This window comes from Anomaloglossus baeobatrachus, chromosome 2 (genome assembly GCF_048569485.1).
Source record: "Anomaloglossus baeobatrachus isolate aAnoBae1 chromosome 2, aAnoBae1.hap1, whole genome shotgun sequence".
Lineage (NCBI taxonomy): Eukaryota > Metazoa > Chordata > Amphibia > Anura > Aromobatidae > Anomaloglossus > Anomaloglossus baeobatrachus.
In genome coordinates this window covers 213722022-213744695 of record NC_134354.1, presented here as the reverse complement: position 1 = coordinate 213744695, position 22674 = coordinate 213722022, and the positions used below count along the sequence as shown (strand labels likewise).

Sequence of the window (22674 nt, the reverse complement as noted above, 5' to 3'; positions counted from 1 at the left end):
CGAACCGAACACTTTGCTCAAAAGTCGTCAGTGTTCGGTAAGTGTTCGTTTGCTGAAAACACACTCTCTGCCCCATCACAGCCATGTCAAGTATTGGCATAGCTGTGATTGAACAGGGAATTCACTGTAAAAAAAAAGGAAGCAAACGGGTTAAAGCACGACTTACTTTCCACGGCTGTAACTTTTCCCTCCACTGTACTTCCAGAGCCGCTGTTTATCCCTCAATCTATATTCACTGATTTCCCCGCCCACCAGCATTTCTAACTGGCTGCATTTAGACCCCACCCCCAGACAGCGTCTGTGATTGGTGGGAATCACAGACCCTGTGTGCGAGTCTATTGTGGTATAAAATAAATAAATAAAATGGCGTACGTAGAAGCCACCTGAAACGCCCGCGTCGGGGCCGTGGGGCACAAATTACAAGGCCGCAGTTCTGCTTCTGGGATGCTGCGGTGGCAGCAAGGCCCGGTTCCGTGACCCCGGCTGTGTCAGTTAAAGAAGGGGAGATAATAGTAGTTTGTGACGCCACCTGTGGTATACGGCAAGATGGGTGCTGCCACTGCGGGACGGGGCCTCTGGGGCAGATGGTGACGCAGCTTGGTTGGAATAGCTCTCCACAGGTAGAGATGGACCCCAAGGCGGATGGGAGTAGTAGTAGTAGGGGATGGCAGGGGTGCAGGGCTGAAGTTGAAGGTGAATAAAGGAGCAACACAGGGATGCATTCTCAAGGTTTTTACTCACTGTAGCAGGTTCCAAGGTAACACGACTAGTCAGTGACCGCCTTTGGAGTGCTGGGTTTCACAGTGATGGGCTCCAGTTGATCCCGGGTAGTTCAGAAGTCAAGGCCGATGCACATTTCTTATGTATCTTCCCTGGTCGTCTTCCTGCGCTGACTTCTCACCCGCCTGTCCCACGCCTATGCGCACAGTGCCCTGAATTGGTGTCCGCAGAGCCTGTCGGGTATGCAGAGTTGGCTTTGGTACTAGATATGTCCTTAGCCTCTGGTTTTACTAGCGGAGCACGTTGGTTCTTCTCCTCTAGTCTAGGAACCAGTCCCCGTTCTGCGGTCAAGTGCCTTCACTCAAATATGTCAATGTGGAATGAGGCCAAGGGAATATGGCGCACTTCCCGTGGTCTCTAGGACCCTTTCTCTTTTGCGCCTGGGTCGAGCTGCACCAGCTCCAGACCACAGGTATTCACTCCTCCACTGCTCCTTCTTCACTCCTGTCCCTGACACTACAGTGTCCCCTCACTAACTAGACTACACACTCACCTATCTAATGATACCAGCACAGATAAAGCCCACGGCTACAAGCTGCAGCCCCTAGCCGTGCGCTTATATTGGCTGTGTGTCAAAACAGGAAGAATTGCATGTGGCTTTTTTTTTTTTTAAATGATTTAAATAAATCATTTTAAAAACTGGTGTGCGGTCCTCTCCCAATTTAATATTCAGCCATGATAAAATCCTACAGCTGGTATTCTAAGGCTGGGGATACGCATGCTTACTGGCCCCCCCAGCCTAAAAAGAGCAGCCTGCAGCCTCTCAGGATTGCCGCATCCATTAGATGTGACAATCCCGATGCTTTTCATGGCCCTTCTGATTACCCTGGTGCGGTGGCAATGGAAGTAATAAGAGGTTAATTGCAGCCCACAGCTGCCACTAAGCCCAAGATTAGTAATAGGAGGTATCTATGAGACCCCCCCATTACTAATCTGTAAGGGAAAGTAAATAAACACAAATACCCCAAAAAATTATTTGAAATAAAATAAAAAACACCCTCTTTCTCCACTTTATTAATCCCAAAAATACCCAGGTCCAACGTAAGCCACACTAGAACCAACACTGGTGCCTTTTTGCAGGGAAAAAATGACATTTGTTTTTTTGCCTTGAAAAAGGTACCAGACTGGCAATGAAAAGCGTTAAGGGTACTTTACACGCTGCGATATCTGTATCGAGATTGCTAGCGAGCGTACCCGTCCCCGTCGGTTGTGCGTCACGGGCAAATCGATGCCCGTGGCGTACAACATCGCTAACACCTGGCACACGGACTTACCTTCCCTGCGACGTCGCTGTTGCCGGCGAACCGCCTCCTTTCTAAGGGGGCGGTTCGTGCGGCGTCACAGTGACGTCACACAACAGCCGTCCAATAGCAGAGGAGGGGCGGAGATGAACGTCTGGAACATGCCGCCCACCTCCTTCCTTCCTTACTGTCAGTGGACGGAGGTAAGGAGATGTTCGTCGCTCCTGTGGTGTCACACACAGCGATGTGTGGTGCCGCAGGAATGAGGAACAACATCGCTACTTACCAGACAACGATTTTTGGTAATTAAACGACCTTTCCAAGACAAACGGTTTTTGCCTCTTTTGCGATCGTTTAAGGTCGCTCCAGCCTGTCACATGCTGCAATGTCGCTAATGATGCCGGATGTGCGTCACAAACACCGTGACCCCAATGATATATCGTTAGCGATGTCGCAGTGTGTAAGTGGCTTTTTAGTGTGTATCAAAAACTTAAATTTAAACCATTGAGGATTCTTCATTGCTGCAAGCATAGGCCAGGTACCATGATATCTCCACTGAAATGAATTGCTTTCTGGAATTGGTCCTCCAGCCATGAGGCTGCAGCCGTGGAATCTAAAGGCCCAGTCACACACAATGACTTACCAGCGATCCCGACAACGATACGTCCCGATAAGGATCGCTGGTAAGTCGCTGGGAGGTCGCTGTTGAGATGTCACACAGTCAGGCCTTACCAACGACACAGTAATGATACAGGTCGCAGTAGCGACCTGTATAACGATCTCGGCGGTCATTGGGACCCTGTCACACAGTGTCAAACACAGCGATGAGTCCTGCCCAGCAGGACATCACCTTTGAAGAAAATGGTCCGGACCACTCGGCAACGACTAGCGATCTCACAGCAGGGGCCTGATCGCTGGTAGCTGTCACACATAACAAAATCACTGGCGAGATTGTTGCTGCGTCACAGAAACGGTGACTCAGCAACGATCTCGTTAGAGATCTCGTTGTGTGTGACGGGGCCTTAAGGCTCCCAACAAAAGACCCCTGGTGAGCACTACCATCACTCTCACCAAATCTTATCTATCTTGCGGTTTTGCCCTATTGTGCAATTGTGTCCCAACCAGACCTCAGCAAATAAGAAAAATTGTCTTTTCCAATCCCTCCATGGGTTCCTATTTATTATGTTTATTCTCATTGTGTAGTATACAAGATAAAGACTAGAAATGAAGCATTTACTGCATATACTACTGCAATAAAAATGGGAAAAGACAACATGATCGACAAATAGCAAACTGAGATTTATGATAAAAAAGTTAGCTCATAAGAAATTAATGTTTGTTTGTATTTTATCATGTATCATGCATTTAGTTTCTTAGTACTACCTTTTCTTTTCTATTGATTTTAGTAGCGGAGAAAAGACTGGACTCTTCTGTGTTGCAGCCAAAACTGCAATCAATAGCTCCCTGCGTAAGAATTGGCACGTCACAGGAGTGGGGTGGTATGTCCCAAAGTAAGATTGATGATTTCAGGCTCATGGCACGAAGCAAGGTAAAATGATCTTCTGAAGCAGAAATATTAGTCATACTCAAAAAAGGTATAGCTTCACTTTTTACATGTGACTTTTATGAAGCATGAGTACACGAATAAATAGGAGTATGTTCATCCCACAAACCGTCCGATCTATACACCAGACATATCTATAGCTTTTAATAAGCCCAATGTTTACCAAAGAGAACCTGTCACCAACACAAGAGGCCAGTTTTTGCTTTTAATTTCTTTGGCTCCTTTGAGTTTTCCACTGTTAGAGGTACTTCTCACATAGCGAGATCGCTAGTGAGATCGCTGCTGAGTCACGGTTTTTCTGACGCACCAGTGACCTCATTAGCGATCTCGCTATGTGTGACACTGAGCAGCGATCTGGCCCCTGCTGTGAAATCGCTGCTCGTTACACACAGTGCTGGTTCATTTTTTGGACGTTGCTCTCCCGCTGTGAAGCACACATCACTGTGTTTGACAGCGAGAGAGCAACGATCTGAATGTGCAGGGAGCAGGAAGCCGGCATGTGGCAGCCTGCGGTAAGCTGTAACCTAGGTAAATATCGGGTAACCAAGCAAAGTGCTTTGCTTAGTTACCCGATATTTACCTTGGTTACTAGCGTAGCCGGAGTACACATTGGGTAAATAAGCAAAGCGGTTTGCTTATTAACCTGATGTGTGCTCTGGCTAGGAGTGCAGGGAGCCAGCACTAAGCGGTATGCGCTGGTAACCAAGGTAAATATCGGGTAACCAAGCGCTTGGTTACCCGATATTTACCTTAGTTACCAAGCGCCGCATCGCTTCCACGCGTCGCTGCTGGATGGGGGCTGGTCACTGGTCGCTGGTGAGATCTGCCTGATTGATAGCTCACCAGCGACCAAGTAGCGACGCACCAGCGATCCTGACCAGGTCAGATCGCTGGTGGGATCGCTGGAGTGTCGCTAAAGTGTGACAGTACCCTTAGTTTTGTTCAGACATATGAAACTTTTTTATGCTAAGTTTTATGGTCCTTATCAATTGGGTGTTGTCCTCAGGATTCTCAAAATTTACACCGTCACCCTCAGGGGGGCATAAAGAATAAAGTCGGATCAAAAACTATTCACCTTATCCGAGTATTGTAATAACTTTGAGCGGCGATGGCTGGAATTCTATATTTTTTTTTCTTCAGGCAAACTCAAACATATACTGTGAACACATATGTATACCATAACCCCTTTACCCTGCAGCCTGTTGTCACCTTCCTGACCAGGCCAAATTTTATCATTTTAACCAGTGTCAATTTATGTTTTAATAATTCTTGAATGCCTCTATGGATCCCAGTGATTCTGAGATCACTTTTTTCATGACACATTGTACTTTTGATAATGATAAATTTAGATTATTACTTTGTGTTTATTTGTGAAAATATCAAAATTTTGCCAAAATGTTTCAAATTTTGCAATTTTCTAATTTTTAACCTATATGCCCTTAAACCAGATAGTTATATCACACAAAATAGTTAATAAATTTCATTTCCCACATGTCTACTTTATGTCACCATCATTTTTGAAACATCATTTTTTTAGGAAGTTAGAAGGGTTAAGTTTATCAGCAATTTCTAATTTTTCCAACAAAATTTACAAAACCATTTTTTTCATGGAGCACATCACATTTGAAGCGGCTTTCAGAGGCCCAGGTGACAGAAAAAACCCAAAGGGGTTGACATTTGTACTAGTTTGATATATTCATATGTGATATTTTAAAAAATAACAGGCAAACAGGTTATAAAAATCTTTAATAATAAATATTTCTTCTGCTTTTATATGAGCATAAAAGGTGAGAATACAATTAATAACAATGTCCGCTTTAATCATCCTCTTTTTTTTTCTCGTGTTTTCCTACATACATGAATATTTCTATGAACCCACAGCATACATAGAATCTAATGTATACAGCAATTCTATAAAGACTGCCATATGGACATATCTGTGTCAAGGTCACAGCATATATATAATATCAGTCTCAAATGCGCAGCATTATCCATTGAATGATCTCACTCAGGATTTTTTTTTTCAAATCTTAAAAATATTAATAATATCATTAAATGGGTAGTCTGGGACATTTATATATATTTATATTGATAGTTTATCCTTAGGATAAGTCATCAATATCTGATCAGTGTGGGGGTGACTCTCGGCACCCCGGTTAAGCAGTTTTTCCTGGTGCAAACTGGATATGCTGAGTTGGGAATGGAGGGCAGATCTGCAGTATCCAGCCATGGTCACTATACAGTTGACAGAGCTGCGCTGTGCATATGTCACGTGTGACAGACAGTCCTGTGGTGTCCAGCAATAGAAGATCACAGTGTTTGGCTGCGCAAAATGCTCCCTGACTTTTTATTATTCCTGCTGTTAATATCCAGTGTACTAGGTATCTCTTCTGCAGGGCTCGTCTTCCCTTCAGCTGCTAATCTGTATTTCCCCTTGGGTTAAATTACTCTCATTTTCCCTGGACTTATGTTGGTTATGTTCAGTTCCTTCACAAGCTCTGGATGCAAACAGGCGGCTTGCTCTCAACTGTAGGATCATTACTGCTCTTTGCTGAACTTCTTCCTGAGGCATCTGGAGATATGTTGTTCATACACTTTATAGGGCTCAGCTCTATGGTCATCCTAGGGTCAGGTATCCGAATCGGCACATAGATGCAAAACCTATCTAGGATGGTGAGGGACCCCAGGGGCTAGCAGTAGGTTTGGTCAGGGGTCACCATCTCCCCCTTCCTTAGATACAGGATTTCCCTTCCCTTTCGCCGTTCGCTTTGTACTCCCCCATATTTAGTGTGACAGCAGGTCTGCAACTCAACAGATCTAGCCGGCACCAGAAATAGCTGTCCGGTGTTGTGCTGGGCGTCAACTTTCCCAGCGATCAGATATTGATGACTGCAGACTCCTTAACATGTTAGCGTTCGATGCATACTCTGTCACGATTTCCCTGTATTCGACCGTGGGTGGGCGGTCAAATGACTTACCGTATTTTTCGGACTATAAGACACACCGAGCCATAAGATGCACCTTGGTTTTAGAGGAGGAAAATAGGAAAATAAAATTTTAAGCAAAACATGTGGTCATGGCACACTGTTATGGGGCGAGGATCTGCTGCTGACACTGTTATGGGGGTAATGTCCCCAAATTCTCTACCAAGATACCCCATCTTGTTAATCATCCTCCTGCCTTGTATATTATCCCCATTCTTGTATATGAGATGAAGTCCAGCGCAGGAAAGAAGGCACTCTTCAATATAAATTTCCATATGGTTTATTCCATGTGCACAAATATAGAGGTAGGTACAGACAGCCCCTGGGCAGGGGAAGAATGACTAGCGACGCGTTTCGACCGTATTACACGGTGTTAGTCATTCTTGTATATATGTCCACCATCCTGGTATAGCGCCCATCCTGATAAATACCCCCATTCTGCTATATACCCCCATCCTGGTATAGCGTCCTGTGGCACACATAAAAACAAATGTTTGTACTCACCTTTCCTCACTCCACGCAACATCGCTCGTCTTCCTGTCTATGCCAGCAGCAGTGCCGCTGACCTGTGTGGAGCTGAGCACACAGCGATGACGTCATCGCTGTGCGCATCGCTCTCCATACACATCAGCGGGCAGGCAGACAGGAGGTTGCTGCGATGCTGCAGGGATCTGTGACCAGTGAGTATACTTATTCACTGCCCCACGCGCTGATGATGATACGCGGGGGGCAGTGAATATAGCCAGACATGATCACTCAGGGCTATAGGAGCCAGGGATGATCACGCGGGCCAGCTGTTTAGTATGCGTGCACCCCCGCCCATCATACCACCCACCTCTCAGCGCCGGCTTCAGGGCTGAGAGATGATGGGCGTCGGGATCCAGTGCTTATGAAATGAGGCTAATGAGCGGGCCAACGTGGTCACGGTAGGCGCTGCTACAACCTGCTCCTGCCTCTGATGACCCATTCCACCACCACTGCATCCCCCTTTCCCGCAGCCATCGGATTCTAAGACGCATTACCCACTTTCCCCCAAAATGTTGGGGAAAAAAAGTGCATCTTATAGTCCGAAAAATTCGGTACATACTTACAGTCACATGGCAACTAGACACTGCTCAGCTTCTCAATGTTCTAGGGGAAGAGAGTCTAGCCAGAATGTGATGACAAACATGCAAATCAAACACACGACTGCTTACCCACACAGAGAATGAATGATAAATCATGACTGTGTGTGCCTTAGATACTGTAACAATTTAGCAGTAACAGATATAGCCCTTGAAAGAGACAGATGGGCAAAGAGACAGCCCTAGAAAGAGACAGCCCTGGAAAGAGACACATGGGCAAAGAGACAGACCTGGAAAGAGACAGACCTGGAAAGAGACAGACCTGGAAAGAGACAGACCGGGAAAGAGACAGACCGGGAAAGAGACAGACCAGGAAAGAGACAGACCGGGAAAGAGACAGACCGGGAAAGAGACAGACCGGGAAAGAGACAGACCGGGAAAGAGACAGACCGGGAAAGAGACAAACGAGGAAAGAGACAAACCTGGAAAGAGACAAACCTGGAAAGAGACAGACCTGGAAAGAGACAGCCGGGCAAAGAGATAGCCGGGCAAAGAGATAGCCGGGCAAAGAGACAGCAGGGCAAAGAAACAGACCTGGAAAGAGGCAGACGGCCAAAGAGACAGACCTGGAAAGAGACAGATGGGGAAAGAGACAGACGGGAAAAGAGACAGCCCTGGAAAGAGACAGCCCTGGAAAGAGACAGCTTTGGAAAGAGACAGCCCTGGAAAGAGACAGCCCTGGAAAGAGACAGCCCTGGAAAGAGACAGACTGGGAAAGAGACAGACTGGGAAAGAGACAGACTGGGAAAAAGACAGACTGGGAAAAAGACAGACTGGGAAAGAGACAGACAGGAAAAGAGACAGACGGGGAAAGAGACAGACTGGGAAAGATACAGACGGGGAAAGAGACAGACTGGGAAAGAGACAGACGGGCAATAAGACAGATACTGTAACAATTTAGCAGTAACAGATATAGCCCTTGAAAGAGACAGATGGGCAAAGAGACAGCCCTAGAAAGAGACAGCCCTGGAAAGAGACACATGGGCAAAGAGACAGACCTGGAAAGAGACAGACCTGGAAAGAGACAGACCTGGAAAGAGACAGACCTGGAAAGAGACAGACCGGGAAAGAGACAGACCGGGAAAGAGACAGACCGGGAAAGAGACAGACCGGGAAAAAGACAGACCGGGAAAGAGACAAATGAGGAAAGAGACAAACCTGGAAAGAGACAAACCTGGAAAGAGACAGCCGGGCAAAGAGATAGCCGGGCAAAGAGACAGCAGGGCAAAGAAACAGACCTGGAAAGAGGCAGACGGGCAAAGAGACAGACCTGGAAAGAGACAGCCCTGAAAAGAGACAGCTTTGGAAAGAGACAGCTTTGGAAAGAGACAGCCCTGGAAAGAGACAGCCCTGGAAAGAGACAGACTGGGAAAGAGACAGACTGGGAAAAAGACAGACTGGGAAAAAGACAGACTGGGAAAAAGACAGACTGGGGAAAGATACAGACGGGGAAAGATACAGACGGGGAAAGATACAGACGGGGAAAGATACAGACGGGGAAAGAGACAGACTGGGAAAGAGACAGACGGGCAAAGAGACAGATGGGCAAAGAGACAGCCGGGCAAAGAAACAGATCTGGAAAGAGACAGACTTGGAAATAGACAGACGGGCAAAGAGACAGACGGGCAAAGAGACAGACGAGCAAAGAGACAGACGGGGAAAGAGACAGAGGGGGAAAGAGACAGCCGGGTAAAGAAACAGACCTGGAAAGAGTCAGACGGGCAAAGAGACAGACGGGCAAAGAGACAGACGGGGAAAGAGACAGATGGGGAAAGAGACAGACGGGGAAAGAGACAGATGGGTAAATTGACAGCCCTGGAAAGAGACATCCCTGGAAAGAGACAGCCCTGGCAAGAGACAGACGGGGAAAGAGACAGACGGGGAAAGAGACAGACGGGGAAAGAGACAGACGGGGAAAGAGTCACCCCTGGAAAGAGTCACCCCTTGGAAGAGACAGCCCTTGGAAGAGACAGCCCTTGGAAAAGACAGCCCTTGGAAAGAGACAGACGAGCAAAGAGACAGACGAGCAAAGAGACAGACGAGCAAAGAGACAGACGGGGAGAGAGAGAGAGAGAACAGACAGACACACACATAGAGACAGACACAGAGATAGCGACAGACAGACACAGAGATGGAGACAGACTGATACAAATACAGACAGACACATAGACACAGACAGACAAGGAAAGAGACAGACAGAGAGACAGACACCGACACACATACAGAGACTGAGAGAGAGACAGTTACTATCCCGGGCAACGCCCAGGTATTACAGCTAGTGTTAAAATAAATTGTAGTTTCGTGCAATTTCATTTTTTTCATTATTATTATTATTATTATTGTTATGATTATTATTTTTGTTTCTTTTTTAGAGTGTAAAAGTAAGAGGATCAAAATTGGGTAAGTTTATTCTGCATTATTTAGAAAGAAAGCTACAACTCCATTGTGTTTCATTGATTTCAACAGAGAGAGTCATTATATGTATCCCATCCATCTATACATTTAATCAGCCATAAATATTGATCCATTGTAAATACATGTAACCATAATTTATAGGTAATGTACAATGTCTATTATGGAAACTGTGTATCAAAACAAAAATAATAATATTTGCATCCATCCATGAGTGTGCAGTGAATACGATTTATCACCTAATAGAAGGTATACAGAGTTCAACTTTCTGGATAGGATTTCCCATAGGAAACCATTGCAATGCAGACAATTCGTTCCACAACTTGTTAAATGTCCCATCCTGGTCCCCTATTGTGTCATTCCACACATGCACAAACATACACAAACACGCACAAACACGCACAAACTCACACAAACTCACAAGCACACACGCGCACGCACATACTGTATTATAATCACCTTACCTCCCGTTCCATCGCCGGTCTCCTGGGACTTGCTGTTCACCAGTACGGGCTGTGTATCGGGTAACCATGACAACGAGGGAGGAACTTCTGCACCCAGAGCACTGACGTCAAAGGCAGGAGGCGCTTGACTCTGATTGGTCAGCGCACTGCCTTTGAGTAGCGGTGACAGGGGAACTTCCTGGCTCGTTGCACAGCCTGCCGATACAGAGCCTGGAGCAGCGAACTACAGGACCCAGGAGATCGTCGATGGAACTGAAGGTACACATATTATGCTCACCTTACCTTCCGTTCCATCGCCGGCCGCCTGGGTCCTGTGCAAGAACCATGAGGCCAGCGATGGAACGGAAGGTAAGGTGAGCATAATACTGTATGTGTGTGCGTGCGTGTGTGTTTGTGTGTGTTTTGTGTGTGCTTGTGTGTATTTGTGTGGACTGCAAGAGCGGGTCAGAGCACGGTGGATGTACGGAACCGGAAGTGTGTGCGGTGAGTATTTTGCTCGTGCAGCAAAGCTTTCTCGTAAACCGAGTTACAAATTTACAGAAAGCTTTGCTTGTTAAGTGAAATTCTCGTTAAGTGGGTTACTCGTTAAGCGAGGTTCCACTGTATACTGATGGTTCTAAGGTATACCGTTTTAATTAATAGAAATAAAGTACTGTTTTAGGGGATTTTTTCTTTGGTCTATATATAATTCATTTCTCTTTTTGATTATTTGTTTTGGTTTTTGTTTTACAAATAGGTCCAAGGCTGAGACGGGCTCTTGTTAGGCAAGAGGAAACCCGCTCGGGCCTGGTGAGATGCTTTAGACCTGGCACATTCTAAGCATTTACCAACATACCCATAACATGCTTAAGAGCATTCTGCCACAAAAGGACATAGAAATAGATCTCCAAATAGCAGAAGAACCCACAAGCCCAGCCAACACAGATTCATGCACTTCATTAAGAAGATCTTTGCATAAAGAGGGTAGTGCAACAATCTTGTGGGGCAAGCCCTCTGCCATACTATCCTGAGCATCCTAAATGCGCTGTCTGAGATCTTTCAACAATGCACCTACCACCACCCCTTTATTAGAATATTGACAGGATTTTCATTCCTCAATGCAGGTGTGCCGCCCCTATGTCAGCAATCGGGCTGCTCGGATCCGGATCCGCAGTGGCTCGAGGGATTTCCGAACCCGGGGGTCGCGAGGATACTCAAATAAAAGGGGACGTATATGTACGGGGATTGCTGTAGATACTTTGTGACGCCACCCACGGTGTGTGGTAATATGGAGTACCACCGCTGTTGTTGGGGAGCACCCAGGGGTGATGGAATGGCAGCTGGATGTTAACCCCTCCGTGGGTAGGGGTGGATGCCCCGGGGCTCAGTGTCCAGGACACGGGGAGTGATGTAGGCCAGAGGTGGCACCCCGGGCCGGATCGGGGAATGTTGGTGTACTCACTGTTGAATAATTGTACACAAGTCTGTTGGTAAACCAAGGTGTCAGTGGCTGGCTGCCATGTTCGGGTGTACTCGGGTCCCACACCCGGCTCGTGTACCGATGTCCCTTCCTCCGACAATCTGTAATTTTCCTCAATTATGGACAACTCCATATGGAATGGGGAAGTCCGCTCCTGATATGTTCTGGTTGGGAGATGTGCCCGCGAAAACTGACCCTTGGGATCTCAGTGGCTGTTTGCGGATACCCTATCCCCCGCGTTTGGCTGCCGTTTCGCTCTATCTGGGCTAACACTTCTGAAACAATGTCTGGAACCTTGCTCCCGGCCTGGTCTGGTGAGTTAGAGAAGGGGCTTGCAACCGTCTTCTAACTAGGGTCCAGGTACCCCGCCAAAGCATGGTTTCCGGACCAGATCTCCGCTGTCGGTACCGGCGGGCTCCAACCCTGTCCCGGTCCACCTTGGATTTCCCGCGACCGGACTCCCGTTGCCTTTGGACACGGTCCACTGCTTGCCACCTGGCCAGTAGACCAGGGCCACTACCCTAGCTACCCTCCACTAGGCTCAGCTTTCCCTTGACAGTCTGTCACTGTCACTCCTCTCCACTTGACCTCCAACTTCAACTCCAAAACTCAATTAACTTGTTCCCACCCCCGGATCCTCAAGACCCCTAGGTGGGCGGTCCCAATCCGCCTGGTCCTGCCCACTGGTGTGTCTTTCCTACCCTGAGGGGGGTGGCTAGGATTTTGTGGCAGATGGTACCTGATGTGGGATGGTGTTATGTCAGGTGAATGTTTTTCTGTGACCACCTGGCGGCGCCAGGGCATCACACAGGAACAAAGCTACATGACAAAGCATGAGTCTTAACATTCCTAGATCCAGGGAGATTAGTCACAGAGAACTTAAACCAAGCAAAAAAGGGACCAACGGGCGTCAACATACAACAGGTTTTTATGATCAGTAAAGACTGCTACCCTATGTCTAGCCCCCTCCAACCGATATCACTTCTCTGAACTGCCTCTAATTCTCAGTCACCTATATCATAGTTAGATTTAGTAGAACTTCTGAAAAAAATAAGCATAAGGATGAAGGTAACCATCTTTCTTTTGCGAGAGAACAGCACCCATTCTCACAAAAGAAATGTCTACCTTTTCCATGAAAAGCAAGCTACATAAGGTTTTCAAAGAGAATCTAATACCCAGAAAAAAAACTCAAACAATTTTATTCAAATAAATTATAGTTTATTGAAATAATAACATTTTATAAAAAAAAGCATTAAAATAGAAGATAAGAAATATAAGGATAGGAGGGTGGTCTGTAGCTGAAAAATCTTATTATAAACCTGTCTTGCCCACAATTACCCATAAATAGTGAAAAGCATGTATGTACAGCTGTAAAATTACATAAATATATTGAGTCTACAAGTAATTTAGGCAACAATACTATACATTCAAATGCAACATATAATATAAACCAGAAAGATGTCAATGTTCCTTAACCCTGCTGTTCTGTTCCCATGTACTATACACTTGTATTGCTCCTGGGTCACTATGACTCGGTTTATTAAATCTTGATACTAGATACTTAGATACTCTAACTTAATTATTTTTATACCTTTTGCTTACTAGACTGTATGGGAACATGTTTGGAAATAAAAAAAAAAAGAACTATGAAATTGATTTTTTTTTTTTTATTCAGAAAAAACTTATTAATATGCAAAACGAAAAGTAGCAAACTACACATATGTGGTAAAAAAACCAAACCAAAACAAGCAAATCAAACATTTTGTGAAAAAAAATTAAGATAATAAACACTTTAATTTGAACATATTCACATGGTAATATTACTTTATGTTGCATGAAGAACAATAAACATGGGCTTTGCATAAGAATTTTTGGCATCCAGAACATGTAATACTTGTTTTATTATCACAAGAATAAGGGCAATAGCTGCAACTTTTTCTTTTTATACTTGAAGCACCGCTGGTAGAGGCCATGGGGGTAGAAGTGGTTGTGGAGGCCATGGTTTCACTTTCCTGAGCACGTTGCTGGATGCTTTGTACAAGGCCTGCTGCTCCTTCCGTTCTGGGTGTTACCTTTCTCTCCTCAATATACGGCCTAACCAGTGCTTTTCCACAATAAGGGTAAGTTCACACAATGCGTTTTTTGCGGCGTTTTTGCATGTTTTTCGGGTGCGTTTTTGCTCAGAAAACGCTGTGACATTGCTTCCCCAGCAAAGTCTATGAGTTTTCATTTTTCCTGTCTGCACACAGCGGGTTTCTTTAGCTGCGTTTTTGTGGTGCCCACAAAAACGCAGCATGTCAATTATTTTTGCGTTTTTCACTTCGTTTTCCACCCATTGAGTTCAATGAGATGTTCAAAAACGCAATGAAAACAGCAAATTGCAAATATAGCTGCGTTTTAGCGCGTTTCTATGACTAAAAACGCAGCTATTAGCGCAAGGAGTGGGTATTAAAGTGACATGTACAGGAAGAGGATTCCTTCTGTCAGTAAATACAGAAGCGTGAATCCTCCCCGTACCGTCACCGCTGCCTCCACCTCCAGTCCTGTGCATGTCAGCTCCCGTGCGGCGCCATGTCTGGGCGGGAGGTGGAGGCAGCTGCGAAAACAAAAGTGAACAGTAGAAAAAAAAATGTCATACTCACCTGTCTGCAGACTCCCGGTGTCATGTCCGCTCCCAGCTCCTCTCCCGGTACCGCTGCTACGGCTGTGTGCAGACGGCCGGGACACCTCCGATGCCTGCAGGACCTGGCGCTGATCACCTGATGCAGTCACCTGACGCATCAGCTGATCGTAAGTCTTGCAGTGATGCCGGCGCCTGGCCGGCTTACCTGTCAGCTGATGCCGTCAGGAGACTTCATCCCTGATTACCGGCAGCTCCTGCAGTGATCGGACGGGATCAAACTCCGCTCCAGGAGCTGTCGGTAATCAGCACATAAGTGAGTATTTTATTTTTTTTTTGCAGTGATGCATCAGCTGATTGTATAAATGGCTTTTATACAATCAGCTGATGTGTGATGTGATTCACATCCTAGAATCTGACACATCATCTGATCGCTTTGCCTTCCAGCAAACCGATCAGATGATATTGGATCCGGATTGGACGGCACGGGACCCTTGACCCAGGATTACTGCGGAAGGGGGTTCTTTATTTCAATAAAGATGGAGTCACTAATTGTGTTGTGTTTTATTTCTAATAAAAATATTTTTCTGTGTGTTGTGTTTTTTTTTTTATCTTTACTAGAAATTCATGGTGGCCATGTATAATATTGGCGTGACACCATGAATTTCGGGCTTAGGGCCAGCTGATAATATACAGCTAGCCCTAACCCCATTATTACCCAGCGAGCCACCCGGCATCAGGACCACTGGAAGAGTTGGATACAGCGCCAGAAGATGGCACTTCTATGAAAGCGCTATTTTCTGGGGTGGCTGCGGACTGCAATTCGCAGCGGGGGTGCCCAGAAAGCATGGGCACCCTGCACTGTGGATTCCAATCCCCAGCTGCCTAGTTGTACCTGGCTGGACTCAAAAATGGTGCGAAGCCCACTTCATTTTTTTTTTATTATTTCATGAAAATCATGAAATAAAAAAAATAAGGGCTTCCCTATATTTTTGGTTCCCAGCCGGGTACAAATAGGCAGCTGGGGGTTGAGGGCAGCCCGTACCTGCCTGCTGTACCTGGCTAGCATACAAAACTATGGCGAAGCCCACGTCATTTTTTTGGTTTGGGAGGGCAAAGAAATCCTGCATACAGTCCTGGAAGGAGGATGCTGAGCCTTGTAGTTCGACAGCTGCTGTCTGCTCTCCTGCATCCACTAGTGGATGGAGGATGCTGAGCCTTGTAGTTCTGCAGCTGCTGTCTGCTCTCCTGCATCCACTAGTGCATGGGTCCCCAATTCCAGTCCTCAAGGGCCGCCAACAGTGCATGTTTTCAGGATTTCCTTAGTATTGCACATGTGATAATTTAATCACCCGCACAGTTGATGATTCCAACACCCATGCAATGCTAAAGAAATCCTGAAAACATGCACTGTTGGCGGCCCTCGAGGACTGGAGTTGGGGAACCCTGCACTAGTGGATGGAGTATGCTGAGCCTTGTAGGTCTGCTCCCCCTGACTCTCCCTCCAGCATGCAGTCCTGGATGGAGCATGCTGAGCCTTGTAGTTCTGCAGCTGTCTGCTCTCCTGCATACACTAGTGGAGAATGAAGAACATATGGAAGAAGGAAATGACATCAGACCTTTTTTTTTCAACAATCTTTAATGGTAATGTTCACTGATAAAAAAAAACGCAGAAAAACGCAGCAAAATGCAGCCAAAAATGCACCAAAACGCGGTAAAAACGCATGCGTTTATTTCACGCTTTTTTTTAAAGACGCTGCGTTTCTAAAAAACGCACAAAAACGCAGTGTGTGCACATAGCCTAAGAGCATCTATACTACATCAAAACATACCAAACATGCTAATCATTCAGTCAGAGCAGTGAGAATACTACACCACTTGTAAACACAGTCTTTCAAATGTAAATAACCCCCTACTTCAAAAAAACAGGTGGAGCCAAGGAAAAAAACCCAGCTCTTAGCTGAAATAAGTTTTTCAGCTTTGCAGACAGTATGCATTGACCTATAGCTTACAGAATCACACAGTAATAACACTAAGTACATGTAAAAAAAATAAAATAAAAGTATTCCTTTACAATATACAATCTACCAACAGAATTGAATAAGAAAACCATAACAAGATAGATACCTATAAAAAGCCAAGATACAGCCTGGAACAGAGATGTGTACAGAGCTGCTGTCCAAAGAAACTGAAAGGTCAAATGGCTAAAGGTGGTGTCACACATAGCGACGACGACAACGACGTCGCTGCTAAGTCACTATTTTCTGTGACGTAACAGCTGTCGCTGTGTGTGACATCCAGCAACGACCTGGCCCTTGCTATGATGTCGCCGGTCGTTGCTGAATGTCCTGCTTCATTTTTTGGACATTGCTCTCCCGCTGTGAAGCACACATCGCTGTGTGTGACAGCGAGAGAGTGACGAACTGAAGCGAGCAGGGAGCCGGCAGCTGCGGATTGGTATTATTATGCTGGCAAGATCCAAGGGTATTGGGCTTTTCCCAGCCTAAAAATAGTAGCCCGGAGCCATCTCTGAAATGGCGCATCACATTAGATGCGCCAATTCTGGTGATTTGTCCGGGTCTCTTCCCAATTGCCCTGGTGCATTGGCAAGTGGAGTAATGGGTTAAAGAGGTTGATGTCAGCTGGCATCAAGCCCATGGGTTAATAATTTAAAGGCATCTATCAGACACCCCCATTACTCATCCAGTAAGTTTAAAGTGGAAAAAATAGTTTATTTGAATACAAACTCCCCCAAACTTTACCTCATTTACAAATTTATTTAAAAAATGTTCTCCGATGTAATCCACGATCCAGTACGCCAACTTCGGTGACTGTGAATAGCAGTAAATTACACTGATGGTGATGATAACTCTCATCAGAGCTGCCGGATCTCACTGAAGGCAGTAGGCAGCTCTGATGAGTGTTGTCATCCCCGGCGACTGTGAATAGCTGTAATGCTACTGCTACTCATAGTGGCCAAAGTTGAAGCTCTGGATTGTGGATTACGTCAGAACTTGTCGGAACATCTTGTTAATAAATCGGTGAATGAGGGAAGGTGCAAGGTGCTCTTTATTAAAATAATTTTTTTTCCTGTGTGTGTGTATTTGTTTAGTTTATATGTACTGGGTTAGTAATGGGGGTGTCTGATGAACACCTATCCATTACTAACCCATAGGCTTGATGCCAGCTCATATCAACCCCAATAACCAATTACCCTGATTGCCACTGAGCAATTGGGAAGAGCTGGGCAAAGCTCCAGATTTGGCGTATCTAATGTGATATGCCAATTCTGCGGTGGCTGCGAGCTGCTATTTTAGGCTGGGAAAGGTTAAATAACGATGGGTTTCCCAGCTTAAATATACCAGCACTCAGCTGCCTGCTTTACCTTGGCTGCTTATCAAACATGGGGGGATCCCAAGCTGTTTTTTTTTAATTATTTTTTTATTAGGTTAAACCAGGCTAAACACTCAGCCTAGTTTAACCTAATAAATAAATGAATTAATTATTTAAAAAAATCAGAGTGGTTATTGAGCCTTTCCCAAAAAATAATGGGCCTTTCCCTAAAAATAGCAGCCTGCAGCCATCCCAGAATTGGCAAATGACATAAGATGTGCCACTTCTGGCACTTCACCCCTAGCTCTTCCCAATTGCCTTGGCTGCAGTGGCAATCAAAATCATATTTTTGGAGTTGATGTCAGCTGTGAATTGTGAGCTGACATCAACCCCAGGGGTTATTAATGGAGAAGGGTCTATCAAACACCCCCATTACGAACCCAGTAAGTATGAAGTTGAGAAAACACTCACAATAGTTTGGTTTAAAAAAACTTCCCCACACTATCTCTCATTCACTAATTTAGTTTAAAAAAATCCATGAAGATCCAATGTCACATGATCCATTGTGTAGTGGTCCCACAATGTCCCCCGAATTTGTACTCCAACCTTTGCAGCCTCACTTCCAGAAATAGGCTCCATAGGTCACTCCAAACCCGTAGTTTTTATGCGCAGTGGTGACAGTAACTCAGTGACATTGCAATGCTTGAGAAATTCAGGTTCAGGGTCACTCACTGTTATGTCACCAAGTTACTGACATCACCATGAGTTTGAAACTCCGACACGGACACTAAAATCGAGCATTGTTCTAATAAAGAGGCTTCATAAGTTGGAATACAGATTTGGGGGACATCGTGGAACCCCTACACAATGGATTATGTCGATCTTTGTGGTTTTTGTTTTTTTGTTTTCCTTTTAAATAAGTTGGTGAAATAAGGATAGGGTGGAGGAGTCTTTATTCAAATAAACTATTTTTTTCCTGTGTGTGTGTTTGTTTAACTTTACACTTATTGGGTTAGTAATGGGGGTGTCTGATAGCTGCCTCCATTACTAACCCCTGGGTATGATGCAAGTTGACAATTCACATCTGACATCAACCACCAAAAATATTTCACTGATTGCCACCGAACAAGGGCAATTTGGAAGAGCAGGGGAGAAGTGCCAGAATTGGTGCAACACCAATTCTGGAGCAGCTGTGGGCTGCTATTTTTAGGCTGTGAAAGGCCCAATAACCATGAACCTTCCTAGCTTGATAATTTAGCCCACAGCTGTCTGATTTACCTTGGATGGTTATCAAAAATAGGAGGGACCTCACACTTTTTTAAATAATTTTTTTATTTATTAGATTAAACTAGCCAAGAAACATGCTTTAGTGCCACGTGAAAGGCACTAAATGGCACATGTGTAAAACCCTTCCTAAGTGCCTGATATAGTCTAAGCTGTCCCAGCTACATCAATTCTCCCTGAACTGCAGTGAGCTGAATATCACACTCCCAGGTCTCATATAAGCAGCTGGCCAATCACAGTATTAACAGAAGCCAAAATAACTAGGTCACTACCAAGATTGGCAGGCAATCACCACATATTGAGTGGCCACAAAACATGCGGGGAAGGGACTCAAGAATGGCCGAGTATTGAGAGTACCGAGCACCCTAATCCTTGATCGAGTATCAAGCAGTGCCGTGCACGCTTGCTCAACACTATTGGTGATGTGTTCAACACTTATTTCACCCACTGTATATAGTTTCATAAAGGGAAAACTGTGTGAAAACTCATTGTAGATGCTAACGACCAAATCCTGAAATATTGAATGTTTCCCCTTGAAGTCCTGACATCACACATTGGGTAAGCTTGGAGCTTGAGAAACACATCCCTAGGCTCTTTTCACATCTGCTTTAGAAATTTGCAAACACGCCTTGAACTGGGGTTATGAAGTGCCGTTGTGGTTTGTATTAATTTGTTACTGTCCAATGCGATGCCAGCATGAAAGAAGCTCTAGAGATGCTTATTCCTCTACAATTTGGGGGTTTTATTAAAATCTTAAATGTCCAATACCAGAAAAATCTTTACAAGGGATTATCTTATACTTTGATATGGATGATATTTTGTAATTAAAGATTGGTGGAGGTCCAACACCCGGCACCCCCATTGATTATCTGTTATCAGCTCTGATAGTTTCCAGATGTGAACAGTGTATGGAGCAGGAACAGTATCACTCCGAACACTGTTTAGTTGTTGTGACCGAGAACTGCTGTTTAGCTCCTATTCAATTGCATTTTATGTTGTTTTAATACCAAAACAAACATACTGTTTTCTGTTTTAGAAAAAATGCAGAAAAGATCCCCCTCCCCACCTCCCATACCAGAAAGAACTGAGGACTCTTATATTATCGCTGATGAAGCTTGCTGTGAGTATATAGACAGAACAGTAAAAACATAATAAACTCATTATAATACATACTACTGCTTTTACACTTTCTTTTTGTCTCGGCCGATGAATAGACCGAGAAGATGGGCAAGCATAGCTGTTTATAAAAAAAAAACAGACAGCCAACTCCCATGCAAAAACAGCTCTCTGCTCACGTGTCATCAATGAAAACTCTGTCCTGTGGGTGCACAGAGCAAAAAGTAGACCCATTTTAACCAGAACAAAAGATGATAGATGAAGATTAGGGCTAATGTGATCCATTCATTCGTTACTGAGAAATTAATATTTTAATTGATATGCAAATGAAGCTGAAGATCTATGGTAGATCTAAAGCCTCTGTCAATCCAGATCTATTCACCTGCTTGATTGGCAGCCTCTATTCTGTGTGACAAGAGACAAGAGTCATCAGTCAAGCAGGAGGAAGTGGCACTAGGGGGAATAGATCTGGAGTGACAGAGGCTTCTGATCTACAGCCTCATTTACATATCAAGTCAAACGCTGATTTCTCAGTAATGGAGGAGCAGACTAGCAATGTAAAGGTATTGCTGGACTTATTATTGAAGGGTCTACATGTGCCTATAAAAAGTTTTGGGGGTGAACTCCTGCTGACAGTCTCCTTTTAAATATTACTTATTGAACATTAGCTGTGTGTGAGTGTGTTCCTGCCTCTTAGATGTTACATGTGGGCTCTTCTTTTTCAGATGTAGAAAGCATTGTTCCTGAAATCCCCGATACCTTACATCTTATTGAAACAGAAAACAGAGGCTCTGTGCCATCTTCAGAACCTGAACAACAAATCACCAGAAAAAAGGTGATAATGATAATGAACTCTTTGAATCCGCAGAGTGTTCAAAAGGCTGTCATCTAAGGCTTCCTTTCATCTAAACAAAAACCTGCATTTTCATATTTAGTTGGCAATTAACCATTAGGAATGATAACCCACTGCATTCAGGTAATAGTACAAAACCTGGCAACAGTTACTCTGCAAGCATTTAAGATCAACATATTGTGGGAAAATGTTTTATCGCTGTCATCGATCACAGTAATCCACAGTGATCCAGCTCACACAATTGAGATTTCATATGAGATGTCACTACAAATGAATAGCTTATGTCATAATATACAGTCTATAGAAAGTGTTTGCAGCTTACAAGACTAATGTTCATCAGTTAAATATCCATTATGGTCAAAAAATGTTCTCACTCTAGGACTGCTCTTAGGCCGGAGTCACACCTGCGAGTGACTCACACGAGTCTCGCATTACATTACCCGGCACGGCCGCACACTCTCCTGACAGGAACAGGTAAGCTGCATGTATTTCTATGCAGCTAATGTGCAAATGTTAGGAGAGTGTGCGGCCGTGCTGGGTGATGCGCTGCGAGACTCGCGCGAGTCACTCGCAAGTGTGACTCCGGCCTTAAAGGGATCCTGTCAGTCCAGAAATGCTACTTACCTGCAAATATAAATTCCAGGTAAATAGTGTTTAAATCCTGTGTAGCCGGCTTAATGAAGCAGAGGCTACAGGGAGAAAATAAACTTCAATTCACCCTGCAGCTGCTTGCTTACAGTCATTAGGGTGGTACAGGGAACTGTTAGTCACTGTACAGAGAGCTGCAATTACTACTTGGCACTTTGATTGACAGCCAGTTCTACAGCATATATGTGTTATTATCAGTCAATGTGCCGAGCAGTGAGTACAGTAAATTATGTAGTGAGAGGTAATTGTAACTGCTCCCTGCACCGCTGGAGGAAAGCGGCTTGAGGGAAAACATAACTTCATTTTCTCCATGCAGCCGCTGATCTAGTAAGATGGCAACACAAAATTAAATTCTATTTCCCTGTAGAATAATCTTATATCTGCAGGCAAATAGAATTTCTGGATGTGACAGGTTCCCTTTAATCCCAGGGTTTTCATTCTTATTTTAATCTTAGCTTTGTGGACCTGCAGCGTTACAATTTAGTAGATGGGTAGTATTCTATAATATAATAATAATAATCTTTATTTCTATAGCGCCAACATATTCCGCAGCGCTTTACAATTCAGGAGGCTCATATACATATACATATCATATACATAAACATATACAAACAAGTAACAATTATAGAAGATACAATATTTAAAGGGAAAAAAGGCAACCCTGCTCGTGAGAGCTTACAATCTACAATGAGATGGGGGAGGGGCAAGGTACAAGTGCTTATTTACAATAACAATCCAGCCATCTCAAGGAAATGGGGGATAGATAATGGCTTCCTGGACCAATAGGCCAGA

At 44.6% G+C, this 22674-nt stretch overlaps 1 protein-coding gene across 1 annotated transcript in view; it reads left to right on the top strand.

Moving 5' to 3' along the window:
• PTPN22 (protein tyrosine phosphatase non-receptor type 22) overlaps positions 1-22674 on the top strand; it is a 202840-nt gene that overhangs the window by 168447 nt on the left and 11719 nt on the right. The window contains exons 15-18 of the mRNA XM_075335601.1: positions 3428-3570; positions 10066-10093; positions 20302-20385; positions 21107-21216. Of these exons, the coding sequence (XP_075191716.1) occupies positions 3428-3570; positions 10066-10093; positions 20302-20385; positions 21107-21216 (365 nt within the window). The remainder of the gene's footprint in view (positions 1-3427; positions 3571-10065; positions 10094-20301; positions 20386-21106; positions 21217-22674) is intronic.